Below are 12,535 nucleotides of genomic sequence, written 5' to 3' on the forward strand. Positions count from 1 at the left end.
GGGGTTTTTTTTTTTTCTTTTTTTTTTCTTTTTGTTGCTAATACTGTTTTCTTGTTGATATTTTCTGTTTTTGATATTTTGTGAAAATCTCAATAAAATTATTTTAAAAAAAAGAATATGTCAACAATTGCCTTGAAAATATTCATTGAACCTGCCTCCACCAGTCTCAGAGAAAGAGGGTTCCAAAAATTTACCACAGAGAAATACTTCCTTCCCATCTCCATCTTAAATGGGAGACCCCTTACTTTTAAAACATGTCCTTTGGGGCACACGGTAGCACAGTGGTTAGCACTGTTGCTTCACAGCGTCAGGGTCCCGGGTTTGATTCTCAACTTGGAACACTGTCTGTCTGGAGTCTACACATTCTCCCCGTGTCTGCGTGGGTTTCCTCCGGGTGGTCCGGTTTCCTCCCACAAGTCCCGAAAGGCATGCTTGTTAGGTAATTTGGACATTCTGAATTCTCCCTCCGTGTACCCGAACAGGCGGCGGAATGTGGCGATTAGGGGATTTTCACAGTAACGTCATTGCAGTGTTAATGTAAGCCTACGTGTGACGATAATTAAGATTATTATTATTAATATCCTAATTCTGTAGTGTTGATCACATTTCCTACATGCCATTCCCATAACTCTGGGGAGAAGGTGGTGTAATGGTCATGTTGTTTTTCTAGTAATCCAGAGGCCCAGGCAAATGCTCTGGAAACAAGGGGTGGAATTTTGTCCACTTTTCTGCAGAGTGTCTGTCTGCAGGTGTTCACTGGGGGAGACCGGCCACAATTCATGTTGACATGCCCTCAAACTGAGGTGAAGGGATACTTTAACAAAGGGGTGGATTATTCGCTATAGAGGCCTGATAATTAAATTTAAATTTATTTTAATGGCGTTCCCAACGTTCAATGTTGGAAATCCCCTTACACCACTGGTGGAGAGAGGGGAGCACAATAGCAACGGGACTTCCCGTCGATGTAGAACGTGATTTTGGCCTCTCGCGAGCTTTTGCGCTCCTGCTGCCACTCACGGCCAATGGGAATGGGAGTGCAAAATCCCGAACAAGGGTTCAATTGATAAAATCTGGAAATGAGAAAAGGTTGTTTTGGTAATGGTGACCATGAAACTATAATCAGTTGTCATAGAAGCCCATCTAGTTCACTAAGGAAAGACATCTGCGTTCCTTATTTGATGTGGCCACATGTGACTCCAGCAATATGGTTGACTTGTTCGTGGCCTTGAAATAGACTAGCAATGCACTTAGAACAAGGGCAATTTGAGATGGGCAACAAGTGCTGACCTTCCCTTTTCCTACTTTTGAGCCAATTTTGGATCTAATTTTCCACTTTCCCTTGAATCTCAGGAGCTTTAAATTTACTATCTGCCAAGTGGGAGCACGTAAAAAAGAAGAACCACATTCCTTGAAAGAATTTTTAAAAAGGCCACGCCAGATTCAGCACTTGGAACCTCATTAACTAAGCACAGCTGAGTATTCTCCTGGCGGGCCAGCAGCTGATTCGGCCACCGGCCCTCAGCTGACAGGTTCAAAGGCCTGGGCGCCATGTATAAACACCAGTCCAGCACACCCATATCACTCTGTCCAGCCCAGCTATCTTCACCAGACTCTCTAGGATGTCAGAAACCTAGAGGGAAAAGACCAGCAGCCTCAACAGATAGTCTGTTCATCGATTCAACCAGCTTTTCCCTGAGCCCATCACCTGTGAGGTTCCCACTTGGACCTTTACCCAACGCCTCTGGCGTCTTCATCCATCCCCGACCGGTAAACAATGTGGTATTCCTTTGGCCCTCATTTTTTGTGAGATTTTCATGTAGCATTATCGGGTCCACCTTCCCTCCCCCACATTCTTCCGTCTGCCTTCAATTTTGTATCTCGTTCATCCACCTCCTTGCTCCTCTGTCTGCCATCATGGGCCCTCGCCCTACCATACCCCTGACTCCCTACTTATTCAGCCCTCCTCCAACATTGTGCCCCTTGTCTTTGTCAGGCCACCATACCCCCAGCCCCCCTCCTCACCTCGCAGTCTGCCCCTGGTCAAACTTTGGACCTTTGCCACAGTGCTTGCATGAATCACAGCACAGTGTTGTCCAGATAGACACTAGTGTGTGGCACTAGTGGGGGAAGGAGATCCCAACCCCATGTGCTGTACAGAACCGAGAAAGTGACACAGGATCACGGTTGTCCAGCATCACGGTTGCTGTCCATGAAGACCATCTTGTCATGGCGGTGGAGGGCAGGAACTGGTCGACCCTGGCAGAGTGGTGGAGCACGCGATGGGACCAGCTCAGCACTATGGCAGAAAACTTTGTTGCACTCACCTCGAAGTCTCTTGCCAACTGGGGACTCCTTGTGCATTCCACTCGGATTTGACGCTGATGTGATTTCCCACTGGCATGAGGCAAGACTGAAAAGCCTGATGGGATGCCAGCGGAAAGCTGTTTTAATGAGCATTCACGAGATGTAAATGAATGCAAATGGCATTTGTGCCACCTGCTGGCGGGATGATCGACCAGCCATTAACCTGCCAACGGGATAATTGCAACATAATTTTACGTGTCCCTCCAGATTCTCTGCGCCCACCCACCACCAAACCCGCTGTGGCAGATTGGGAGAATTCCGCCCAATCATTTAGCAATTTTGAAAAAAGAAATGGATTGTGCAGTGGACCATTCACAGGTGGGCTGAAGTTCACATTGAGCTTAGACTGATAAGATTAAAGTCTCCTCTTTCTGTAGCCATTTAGTTGTACAACACCTACCTACTGCTGAGAAAATAGACATGTTATCAAAGCTTTTCATCTTGCAGTATAGCTTACAATAAATTAACAAATTGGAATGCGGGATTTGGGGAACAACAATTTATAGCGCATGAGAAGAGAGTGGTTGGCAAGTGGACTCTTATTGGTGGAGGTTTTGCCATGCTAGAATGCAGCATGGAGCAGTTAGCTGCCAAGGTTTACTCAAAGTCAAACTGGGTAGGTCAACTCTGATTGCTCAAAGTATTGCCCAGTGGAATAAACCAGGGGATGACTCTTCCGATGCTTTTGTTCAGATGAAAAATGTGCAAAGTGTGTGCATGCCTGTGTCAGTTTTGGGCACCGTACTTGAGGAAGAATGTAAAGCCATTGGAGGGAATACAGGGGCGATTCACTAGAATGATCCCAGGGATAAAGATTTGTAGCAATGTGGATAGATTGCAGAGGTTCGCTCTGTTTTCCGTGGAGAAAAGAGGACTGAGAGGAGACTTGGTAGAGGTGGTCAAGATCCTGAGGGGTATGAACAGGGTAAATAGTGAGAAACTGTTCCCTCTCAAAAGTAAATCAATAACTAGATGGCACAGATTCAAAATAATGGACAAAAGGAATAGAAGTGATGTCAGGGGAAAAACCTTTCATCCAAAAGTTGTTTGGAGTCTGAACAAACTTCCTGATGGGGTGGTGGAGGCAGGTTCGATCGAGGTGTTCAAAAGGGAATTGGATTACTATCTGAAAAGAAATAATGTGCAAAGTTACGTGGATAAGGTAGGGAGTTGGGACTAGGTAGAATGCTCCTTCAGAGAGCAAGTGTAGACTCGATGGGCCAAATGGCCTCCTCTTGCACTGTAAACATTCTGTGATTTTATGTACAAAGGACAGGGTCTTGTACGTGAAAATATGTGGCTTCTAATACGCACAAGTGAGCTCAATTGTCAATCTTAAATTGGTTTTCAGTGTAATTCCATAGCACAGTCGGGATTGGACAACAGGTGTTATCCAATCGTCGGATCACATCTAATGTTGGACACTATGGGAGGAAATCTCCAGCCCACTCTCCTCCCCCATCCGTCTATGATGCGTCAGGCTCAGCTTGCCATTGAGGTCATCTTCGGCAGGACCAGAAGGTCCTGTCGGTGGGAAGGGCTGGAGAATTACATCCTATGTTTTGAGTTTTGCAAACATGGTCTGGCTGGGTATGGCCAGCCCTTCACCTATGGCAAGCTGAAGGGAGGTACTGCTGCATGCTAACACCTCCACCAATTATAGTCCACTTGCAAATGGGCCAGCACTCTCTTCCCCTGCAGTATAAATTGTTACAGTTTGGTCATTTCCTGCAAGCTATCCTGATGAGTACAAGACAGAAAGCTTTGATAACATGCCTCTTTTTCCAACAATTTCCACTTTCTAGCATCTTTAAAGTTTCTACATGAAATGAGTTTGGGTAACCTCAACCCAGAGGGCGAAATTCTCCGCCTTCCAGGAGCAAATTTACCATTGAGGCGGAAAATCCAACATCGTAAAGAAAATGGCACCAATCCGTTTGCGATGCTCCGCCACCCCCCGCTGGCGCCAGGATTGAGGTTCATGACCCATGCCAGCGGGAGGATGCAAATGGGTCGTTAAGGCTCATTTGCATCCACTTCATAGAATCCCTCCAGTGCAGAAGGAGGCCATTCGGCCCATTGTGTCTTCACTAACCTCCTTTGAAAGAACATCTATCACCCACCTAACCTGCGCATTTTTGAACACTTCGGGTCAATTTAGCATGGCCAATCCACCTAACCTGCACATCTTTGGACTGTGGGAGGAAACTGGAGCACCCAGAGGAAACCCACGCAGACGTGGGGAGAAAGTGCAAACACTACGCATACAACCACCCAAGTTCAGAATTGAACCAGGGTGTCTGGTACAGTGAGGCAGCAGTGCTAACCACTGTGCCAATGGGCCAGACACCATTTCCCCTGGGTCCTCTGGGCTGGGAATCACGTGGGTGAGAATCACTGCTCTTGACAAGCATGGCCCTGATGCAGTGGACCTTGCGGTGGGCCTAGGGGGTAACTCTTTAAGGGAGTTGTGCCCAAAGTCCATCCAAGGGCTACCCCCCATAATGCAATGACTGTCCACCCCCACCCCCGCTTCCCCCTACCAGAGACCCCTTAAATAAGGAACCTCCCCTGAGACCCTCTAAATAAGGAACCCCAACAAGTCATAGAATCATAGAATTTACAGTTCAGAAGGAGGCCATTCGGCCCATCGAGTCTGCACCAGTCTTGGAAAGAGCACCCTACTGAAGACCATGCCTCCTCCCTATCGCAGTAACACCACCTAATATTTTGGATGTTAAGAGGCAATTTATCATGGCCAATCTACCTAAACTGCACATCTTTGGACTATGGGAGAAAACCAGAGCACCCAGAGAAAACTAACCCAGACACGGGGAGAAAGTATAAATTCCACACAGACAACGGCCCGAGGCTGGAATTGTACCTGGGACCCAGGAGCTGTGAGGCAACAGTGCTAACCCCCCGAGACTTCCTACATAAGGAACGCCCCCTGAGACCCCCTAAATAAAGAGATCCCCTAAATAAGAAGATTCTTTCAGAGAGCCCGCAGAAGAGAGACCCCTGTCAGGAAACTAGAGGCAGTCCAGACTGAGGCGGTGAAAGAAATTGCTGCTTTAACACTCACCTGGGCAATACACCTTGTTACCACACCCTGGGCTAAGGCATCGTTAATTCCAGCCTCTCTTGAACCAAAGTCGCAACACAATTGAATTAACAAATAATTCTCAGAAAAACACCCAACATCTTTGGCCCGTGGCAGCCCAATAAATAGAGTCACCAAGTTTGTAAAAAAACACAAATATTTAAAACAAGAACTATAATGAAATATATAGCAAATACAATTGGTTTACTAACATCTAATTCCTAATCTCCCACTTTAACTTGCTCCCACTTCTACACACACACACATGACAAACAAACAGAGAAGAAGCGAGGGGTGAATAAAATAAGTAAAAGAAAAAAGACAGTTTTCTTCAGCACACCGTCCTTCAAACGAGGCTTTCAGGTTGAGATTTCTGCTTTCCAGTCTGTAATGGTTTTCACTGTAGATTCATTCAGGTCTCTGTAGTTTCAGAAATACAGCAGCTCACAACATTTATGAAGAAAATATGAGGGAGAAAGAGCAGGTCCATTGCTCTGTGTGTGTCCAAGTCTTAACTCTGCTTTTCTTGGGTCTCTGGAAATCATCACACTTAGGCAGGGTCCAATTACCACCTGTTACCGGGCAGAACACTGACTTTTGGCCAATTCATTGGCCTCCAGCCAACCAATCAAACCGAGTCCCTCCCCATCTGCCGAGTGCCACAAAGTCTGCGACCTGTTGTCCAAAGCTCGTAGAGAGTACTATGTTACAATTTTGAATTCCTCAATCTCTCAGCTGCTTAGTATACATGTCCATTAAGCACCCAAGGATCAAAAATGTTAATGGCAAAAGTAAAGAAAGGGGAAATAAGGGAATCAACAGGAAGGACTCTCGCAACGTGCTGACTCAGACACAGGAAGCAGCATCTGTCAATTCCTGCAAAGAGAAAGCCAGTCAGTTGTTTTTCAACCCCTTCAGACTTTTGATCTGTCAACCATTCATTAATTTCTCTTTGATATTTATTTTGCAAGGCTGTGATTGACAGCTTCCACCTAACCCAGTTGCCAGCATTGTTCCATTCGTCTTCCTTCACAGTTGAGTAACTCTGAAATACTCTCATCGTAATGTTTCTAAACATCAAGCTTTGATTGACAGCTCCTGGATCACTTCAAACAGAGTTAAGTGCTGTCAATTTCTAGCTGACCACTTCAAAATCACTCAACTGTGAAGGGAGGTGAGTGGAAAGTACCCAGCCGCAGGATCTCGCTATCGGGCCGCCCACTCAAAATGACGGCCCGATAGCGGGATTCCCTCGGGAATTCCTTGCTATGCATGATTTAGTGTAAATCAGGTGCAATACAGCTCAGGCAGGAGAACTTAGGGTGCAGAATAACCTCCGATGCCAAAATCGAGGTAGGCGTCGTGGCTGCTGAGCGTGAGAGAGAGGATGTAGGAAATGACGTGGAGTGACTGCGGGTGCCGACCCGGACACAGATCGTGCTGGCTGCAGTGGGGAACCCTGCCAGGGCCAGGGGAGGGCACACTGAGCAGCCGGGGTGACCCCCCCCCCCCCCCCACAGGACTGGGGCGGGTCCAGGGAGCGGTAGACGGGATGCTTGTCGCCCTACGGGCATCTGCGGATAACAGGCCACTCAACACTAACCGAAGAGGGTATCACTCGATGAACATCCAGCTGGTCTTTGACCATCAGCTGCGCATCGTGCACCTCTGCGCCCAATACCCGGGCAGTGTGCACGACTCCCTCATTCTGGCACATCGGTGATCCCTGACATGTTTGAGGGCACCCCCCGGCTGAGAGGTTGGCTCCTCGGCGACAAGGATTAGCCGCTGCAGCTGTAGCTGATGACACCTATCCGGAGGCCACAGACCGACGCGGAGACCCGCTACAACAACGCCCTTACAGCGACCAGGAGTGAGATCGAGCGGTGCTTCGGCCTCCAGAAGCTGCGCTTCAGGTGCCTGGACCGCACTGGAGGGGTCCTCCAGCACAAGGCTGAGAGGGTCGCCCGCATCATGGTGGCGTGCTGCATCCTCCACAACATCGTGCAGCAGATAGGCGATGTGCTGGAGGAGGAGGATGAGGAGGAAGGGCAGACCTGGTCCGACGGGGAGGATGCGGGGGAGGGGGACGATGAGCAGGACATGGGGCCTGGGCGGGCAGGGGAGGCCGCACAACATTATTGCCAGGGCCAGCGTGCACGGGACGCTCTGATCGCCTCCAGGTTCACCGACTGAGAGGGAGGGGGTGGAGGGGGGCTGCTGGTCAGGGGCACGGACACCACATCCCAGACCCACACCATCTCACTTTCCACACTGCCAAACCACCCGCTTACACACCCCTCCGTTATACATACCTGTGGTGCGACGAGCTGGCGGCCCTGGATTGGCAGTAACAGCGGGTCTGGTCCATGGCTGGAGGATGATGACAACCCGCTCTGCGATGAGCTCCGGTACTCCACATCGTATGACAATGTCTGACTCATGCCCACGGTAGCACCTTCCACCTGGGTGATCCCTGCATGCGAGCTGGCCAGTCCATCACATGGCCCTGTCGAATCCCTGGGGTGGGGGTGCTGGGAATGGTTAGGGCACGGGGGGTGGGGGGGGGAGAGAGAAGGGTCCCTCCACTGGGCCTACACCGAGGTTCCCAGCTATGGCCTGCTGTGAGTGGGCCATGCTGAGGAGCGCAGCTGCAATGTCCAGGTGGCTCTGGTACTTGGCTGCCTGTGAGAGGGCAGCCCTGTTCTGGGCCTCGGGCACCGCCTGCACAAAATGCCCCAGACCTTGATGCACAGCTGAAACCATAGCCAAAATTGTTTAAGTGCGGCTGCGGCGTGTGAACCTCATGAGTGCCAATCACGGACCTGACTAATCCGGTACCGTTCTCCATGGAATTGATTGCATTCTATGTGGCGATGGTGCTAGCCCATTTAAAGAGCTGAATCGATGCAGCTGTTGCGCTGTTTTTTCTGTCGTAAAACACCACGGTTCCCACACTGGTGTTGGCATTTAACCGCTAAATCGGAGAATCCAGCCCATAGTCTCCCAAATGGAGAATTTTGCCCAGTGTTTCTAATTTTCGCACATTATCAGTAATCTCTCTTGTAGTGACTACAGGTAGCTGCTTCAGGGAACAGAAAAATCACACTAATAGACTAGGAGTTGTGACATGTTAGTGCAATGTGGAGTGAGTTATTCATTGCATCCAAGTATACTCCCTGATCAGCATCTATTTGATTCTGTTTGAAATGGCAAGTGTTTTTCCCCTAATACGACCAAATTTTACATTGAACTCTCAACAATATTTACAATAATTGACTGTGGCTATGTACTGTATCATTCTAATGGTTTTGGGGGATTTGTGCTCCATTTATAGGTTCAGCACAAAGCGGATGGAAGGACAGTATTAAAACTGGCTGACTTTGGCCTCGCTCTGAAAGTGACCAACCCCATCTTTACCGTCTGTGGGACACCAACGTATGTGGCTCCTGAAATCCTCTCTGAGACAGGTATTAAAGACAAAGGAAAATTGTACCCTTATATCAGGAATAGAAAATATTAGTTTACTGCACAATCATATTAACCATTATCCCTATCACCCCACAAAAACTCTGCAAGACTCTTATTTTGTTATTTGTACTCCATCTTGGTATTTTTGATGTTGTGTTTTGTACTTGTCTTCATTGCTATGTCTCATTTATTGTTCATGATCCACCGATCCCTATCATATATCAGAGGGCTTCCAAACCCTCATGGTGGATAATGGAGTAACACGAACCATTAAATGGGAAATGTTGGGCACGACATGTGGCCTGTACCTTCCAACATAAACATAATCCTTGGAATGAGCTAAGGCCATTTAACTCACAAAACCAATTCGTTCAACCCACCATTTGCAATGGAGCTTACTGTGGGCTTCGCACTTCCTATTGTATGATTTTGGGAGAGAATTTTGTACAATCATTCATGCCTCGGACCTCCCCCCACCCTAGCACTGCAGGAAGCACTGTGGTCATTGTCACATGTAGACGCCAGCCTGCTCCAGGTGTAAGGAGGGCTTTGTCGGAATACAAACTGTGCCTCAATTGACCATTTGACCTGGTTTTCCACCAACTCATTTAAATAAAAGCTAATAGTTCCTCCTACAACAGATTTTTATTCTTATTTAAAGAATATCATTAGGTTTAAACCTACGAGAGTAGATTTCAACCTGACCCCACCCAGTGGATACAAGCACATAAGCAGTTAGAATCCAAAGGGTAACTTGCCCACTGATATACCAACTAGATTGCACTAATTCCACTTTTCACTAATTTTGCTGGAAAGGTCACCAAGATGCTCATCAAAGTCAGTGGCTTTTTTAATATCCACTTTGGGGCCCAATTATGTAATTGGGCATCAACTGTAATTTTAACTCCAGTCTGAGGAGAGAGATGCCGCAGCTTTCCTGCCAGATGAAGGCCTTTCAGAAGAGGATTGCCAAGTCCACTCGGCTCCAGGCCTTATTACCGCCTTGGCCCAGACACGGACAAAAGAGCTGAATTTGAGAGGTGAGGTGAGAGTGACTGCCATTGACAGCAAGGCAGCATTTGACCAAGTGTGGTGTCAAGGAACCCTGGAAAAACTGAAGTTAATGGGAATCAGGGCGAAAACTCTCCACTGGTTGGAATCATATCTACCACAAAGGAAGATGGTTGTGGTTGTTGGAGGCCAATCATCTCAGCTCCAGCAGGAGTTGTTCAGCGTCGTGCCTAGGCCCAACCACCTTCATTTGCTTCATCAATGACCTTTCCTCCATCACGTGGCTGAAGTGGGATGTTTGCTAATGATTAACAGTGTTCCATCACACTGGCAGTTCCCCAGATACTGAAACAGTCTGCTCACATGCAGCAAGACCTGGCCAATATTGAGGCCGTGACTGATAACTGACAAGTAACATTTGGGCCATCCAAGTTCCAAGCAATAACCATCTCCAAGAAGAAAGAATCTAACCATCTCCTCTTGACATTCAATGACATTACCATTTCGGAATCTCCTACTATCAACATCCTGGGGGTCACCATTGACCAGAAACTTAATAAGGCCAGCACATAAATGCTGTGGCCATGAAAGGGGGGCCTCACGGTAGCATGGTGGTTAGCATCAATGCTTCACAGCTCCAGGGTCCCAGGTTCGATTCCCGGCTGGGTCACTGTCTGTGTGGAGTCTGCACGTCCTCCCCGTGTGTGCGTGGGTTTCCTCCGGGTGCTCCGGTTTCCTCCCACAGTCCAAAGATGTGCGGGTTAGGTGGATTGGCCATGCTAAATTGCCCGTAGTGTAAGGTTAATGGGGGGATTGTTGGGTTACGGGTATACGGTTACGTGGGTTTAAGTAGGGTGATCATTGCTCGGCACAACATCGAGGGCCGAAGGGCCTGTTCTGTGCTGTACTGTTCTATGTTCTATGAAAGCAGGTCAGAGACTGGCAGTTCTGTGGAGAGTAACTCACCTCCTGACTCCCTAGGTCTGTCAACTATCTACAAGGAATAAGTCAGGAGTTGAACAAATACTCCCCACCAGACTGGATGACTGCAGCTCCAAAAACACTCCAGAAGCTCGACACACATCCGGGACAAAAAAGCCTGTTTGACTAGCACCGCATCCATCACCTTAAACATTCACTCCATTCACCTTTGCACAATGGCAGAAGTGTGTGCCATCTACCAGATGCACTCAGTAACCTGTCACGGTTCCTTCAACAGCACCTTCTAACCTTGAAACTTCTACCACCTACAAGAAGAACAGCAGCAGACATATGGCATCATCGCCATTTGCAAGTTCCCCCCAAACCACGCACCATCCTGACTTGGAAATATATCACCGTCCCTTCATTGTCACTGAGTCAAAATCCTGGAGCTCCCTCCCTAACAGTACTGTGGGTATATCTACACCACATGGACAACAGTGGTTAAAAAATGTGGCTCATCACCACCTTCTGAAAGGCAATTAGGAATAGACAATAAACTTGCCAGTGATGCCGTTACCCCATGAATTTTTTTGCTTTACCTTGTGGGGTGCGAAGGAGCAGCATTGCTCCGCTTGGCCCTCCAGGAGATTGTAGCCCTCGCCAGACCAAGATTCCCCCCTTACCTCTTCTGCTGCAAGGTGTATCCAGACCCCCTGTCCCACCAATAGGCTGAGTGCCACCAGATAGTCAAGGATCATTCCATCGGCTAGCAGTTACTTCCTGCCTGGAACTAGTGCAATAATACTAATAATGGCTGGTAATTGAAATTGCTTTGGCTTCGCCCAGCCAGAGAAGCAAATGAATGTGCCATAGGTTCATAAAAATTAGGAGCAAGAGTGGACCATTTGGCCCATCAAACCTGCTCCACCATTCAACAAGGTTATGGCTGATCTGAATGTGGCCCCTTAACGACACTTTCCTTCCTGCCCCCCACTCCTGCCCCACAACCCCGCACTCCTGCATACATCAAAGATTTTTCTAACTGAGCCTCTATTGCTTACCGGGGAAGGGATTTCCAAAGATTAACCATCCTCTGAGAGAAGCGTTTCCTCCTCATCTCCATCTTACATACTGAAACTGTGCTCCCTAGTTTTAGATTGCCCCACAGGGGAAAACATCCATTCAACATCTATCCTGTTAGAATCTTACATGTTTCAATAAAGTCACTTCTCATTCTTCGAAACTCCAATGAGTATTGACTCAATCTTCTCAACCTTTCCTCGTAAGACAACCCCTTCATACCAGGAATGAACTTAGTGAACCTTCTCTGAATTATGCCCGATGAAAATGTATCCTTTATATAAACTTTCCTAATCTTCTGGCATACCTCCAATATTCACAGTATTATTAGCCTTTTCCTTCAATTTGCTAGCATCTGTAATTTTCTTAGTTAGTCATCTCATAGCCTTTATTAATAGAATATACCTTTTATTGATTTATGAAATCGATCCTTCAATGTGATGGCTTACCTTTTAACTTATTTTCCCATTCCCTTATAGAAAATACTGTCTTCATACTTTTGTAATTGCCTTTATTTAAGTTTCAGACACTAGCCTCAGATCCAGGTTTCTTGCCCTCAAACTGAACGTGGACCCTATCATG

The 12,535-nt window shown here is 47.5% G+C and overlaps 1 protein-coding gene across 1 annotated transcript in view; it reads left to right on the forward strand.

Moving 5' to 3' along the window:
* The window catches only part of LOC119972706 (serine/threonine-protein kinase DCLK1-like), a 95,884-nt gene that overhangs the window by 59,571 nt on the left and 23,778 nt on the right, over positions 1–12,535 (forward strand). Inside the window, exon 3 of the mRNA XM_038809848.1 lies at positions 8,805–8,937. Within this exon, the coding sequence (XP_038665776.1) occupies positions 8,805–8,937 (133 nt within the window). The remainder of the gene's footprint in view (positions 1–8,804; positions 8,938–12,535) is intronic.

This window comes from Scyliorhinus canicula, chromosome 10 (genome assembly GCF_902713615.1).
Source record: "Scyliorhinus canicula chromosome 10, sScyCan1.1, whole genome shotgun sequence".
NCBI classification, from domain to species: Eukaryota; Metazoa; Chordata; class Chondrichthyes; order Carcharhiniformes; family Scyliorhinidae; genus Scyliorhinus; species Scyliorhinus canicula.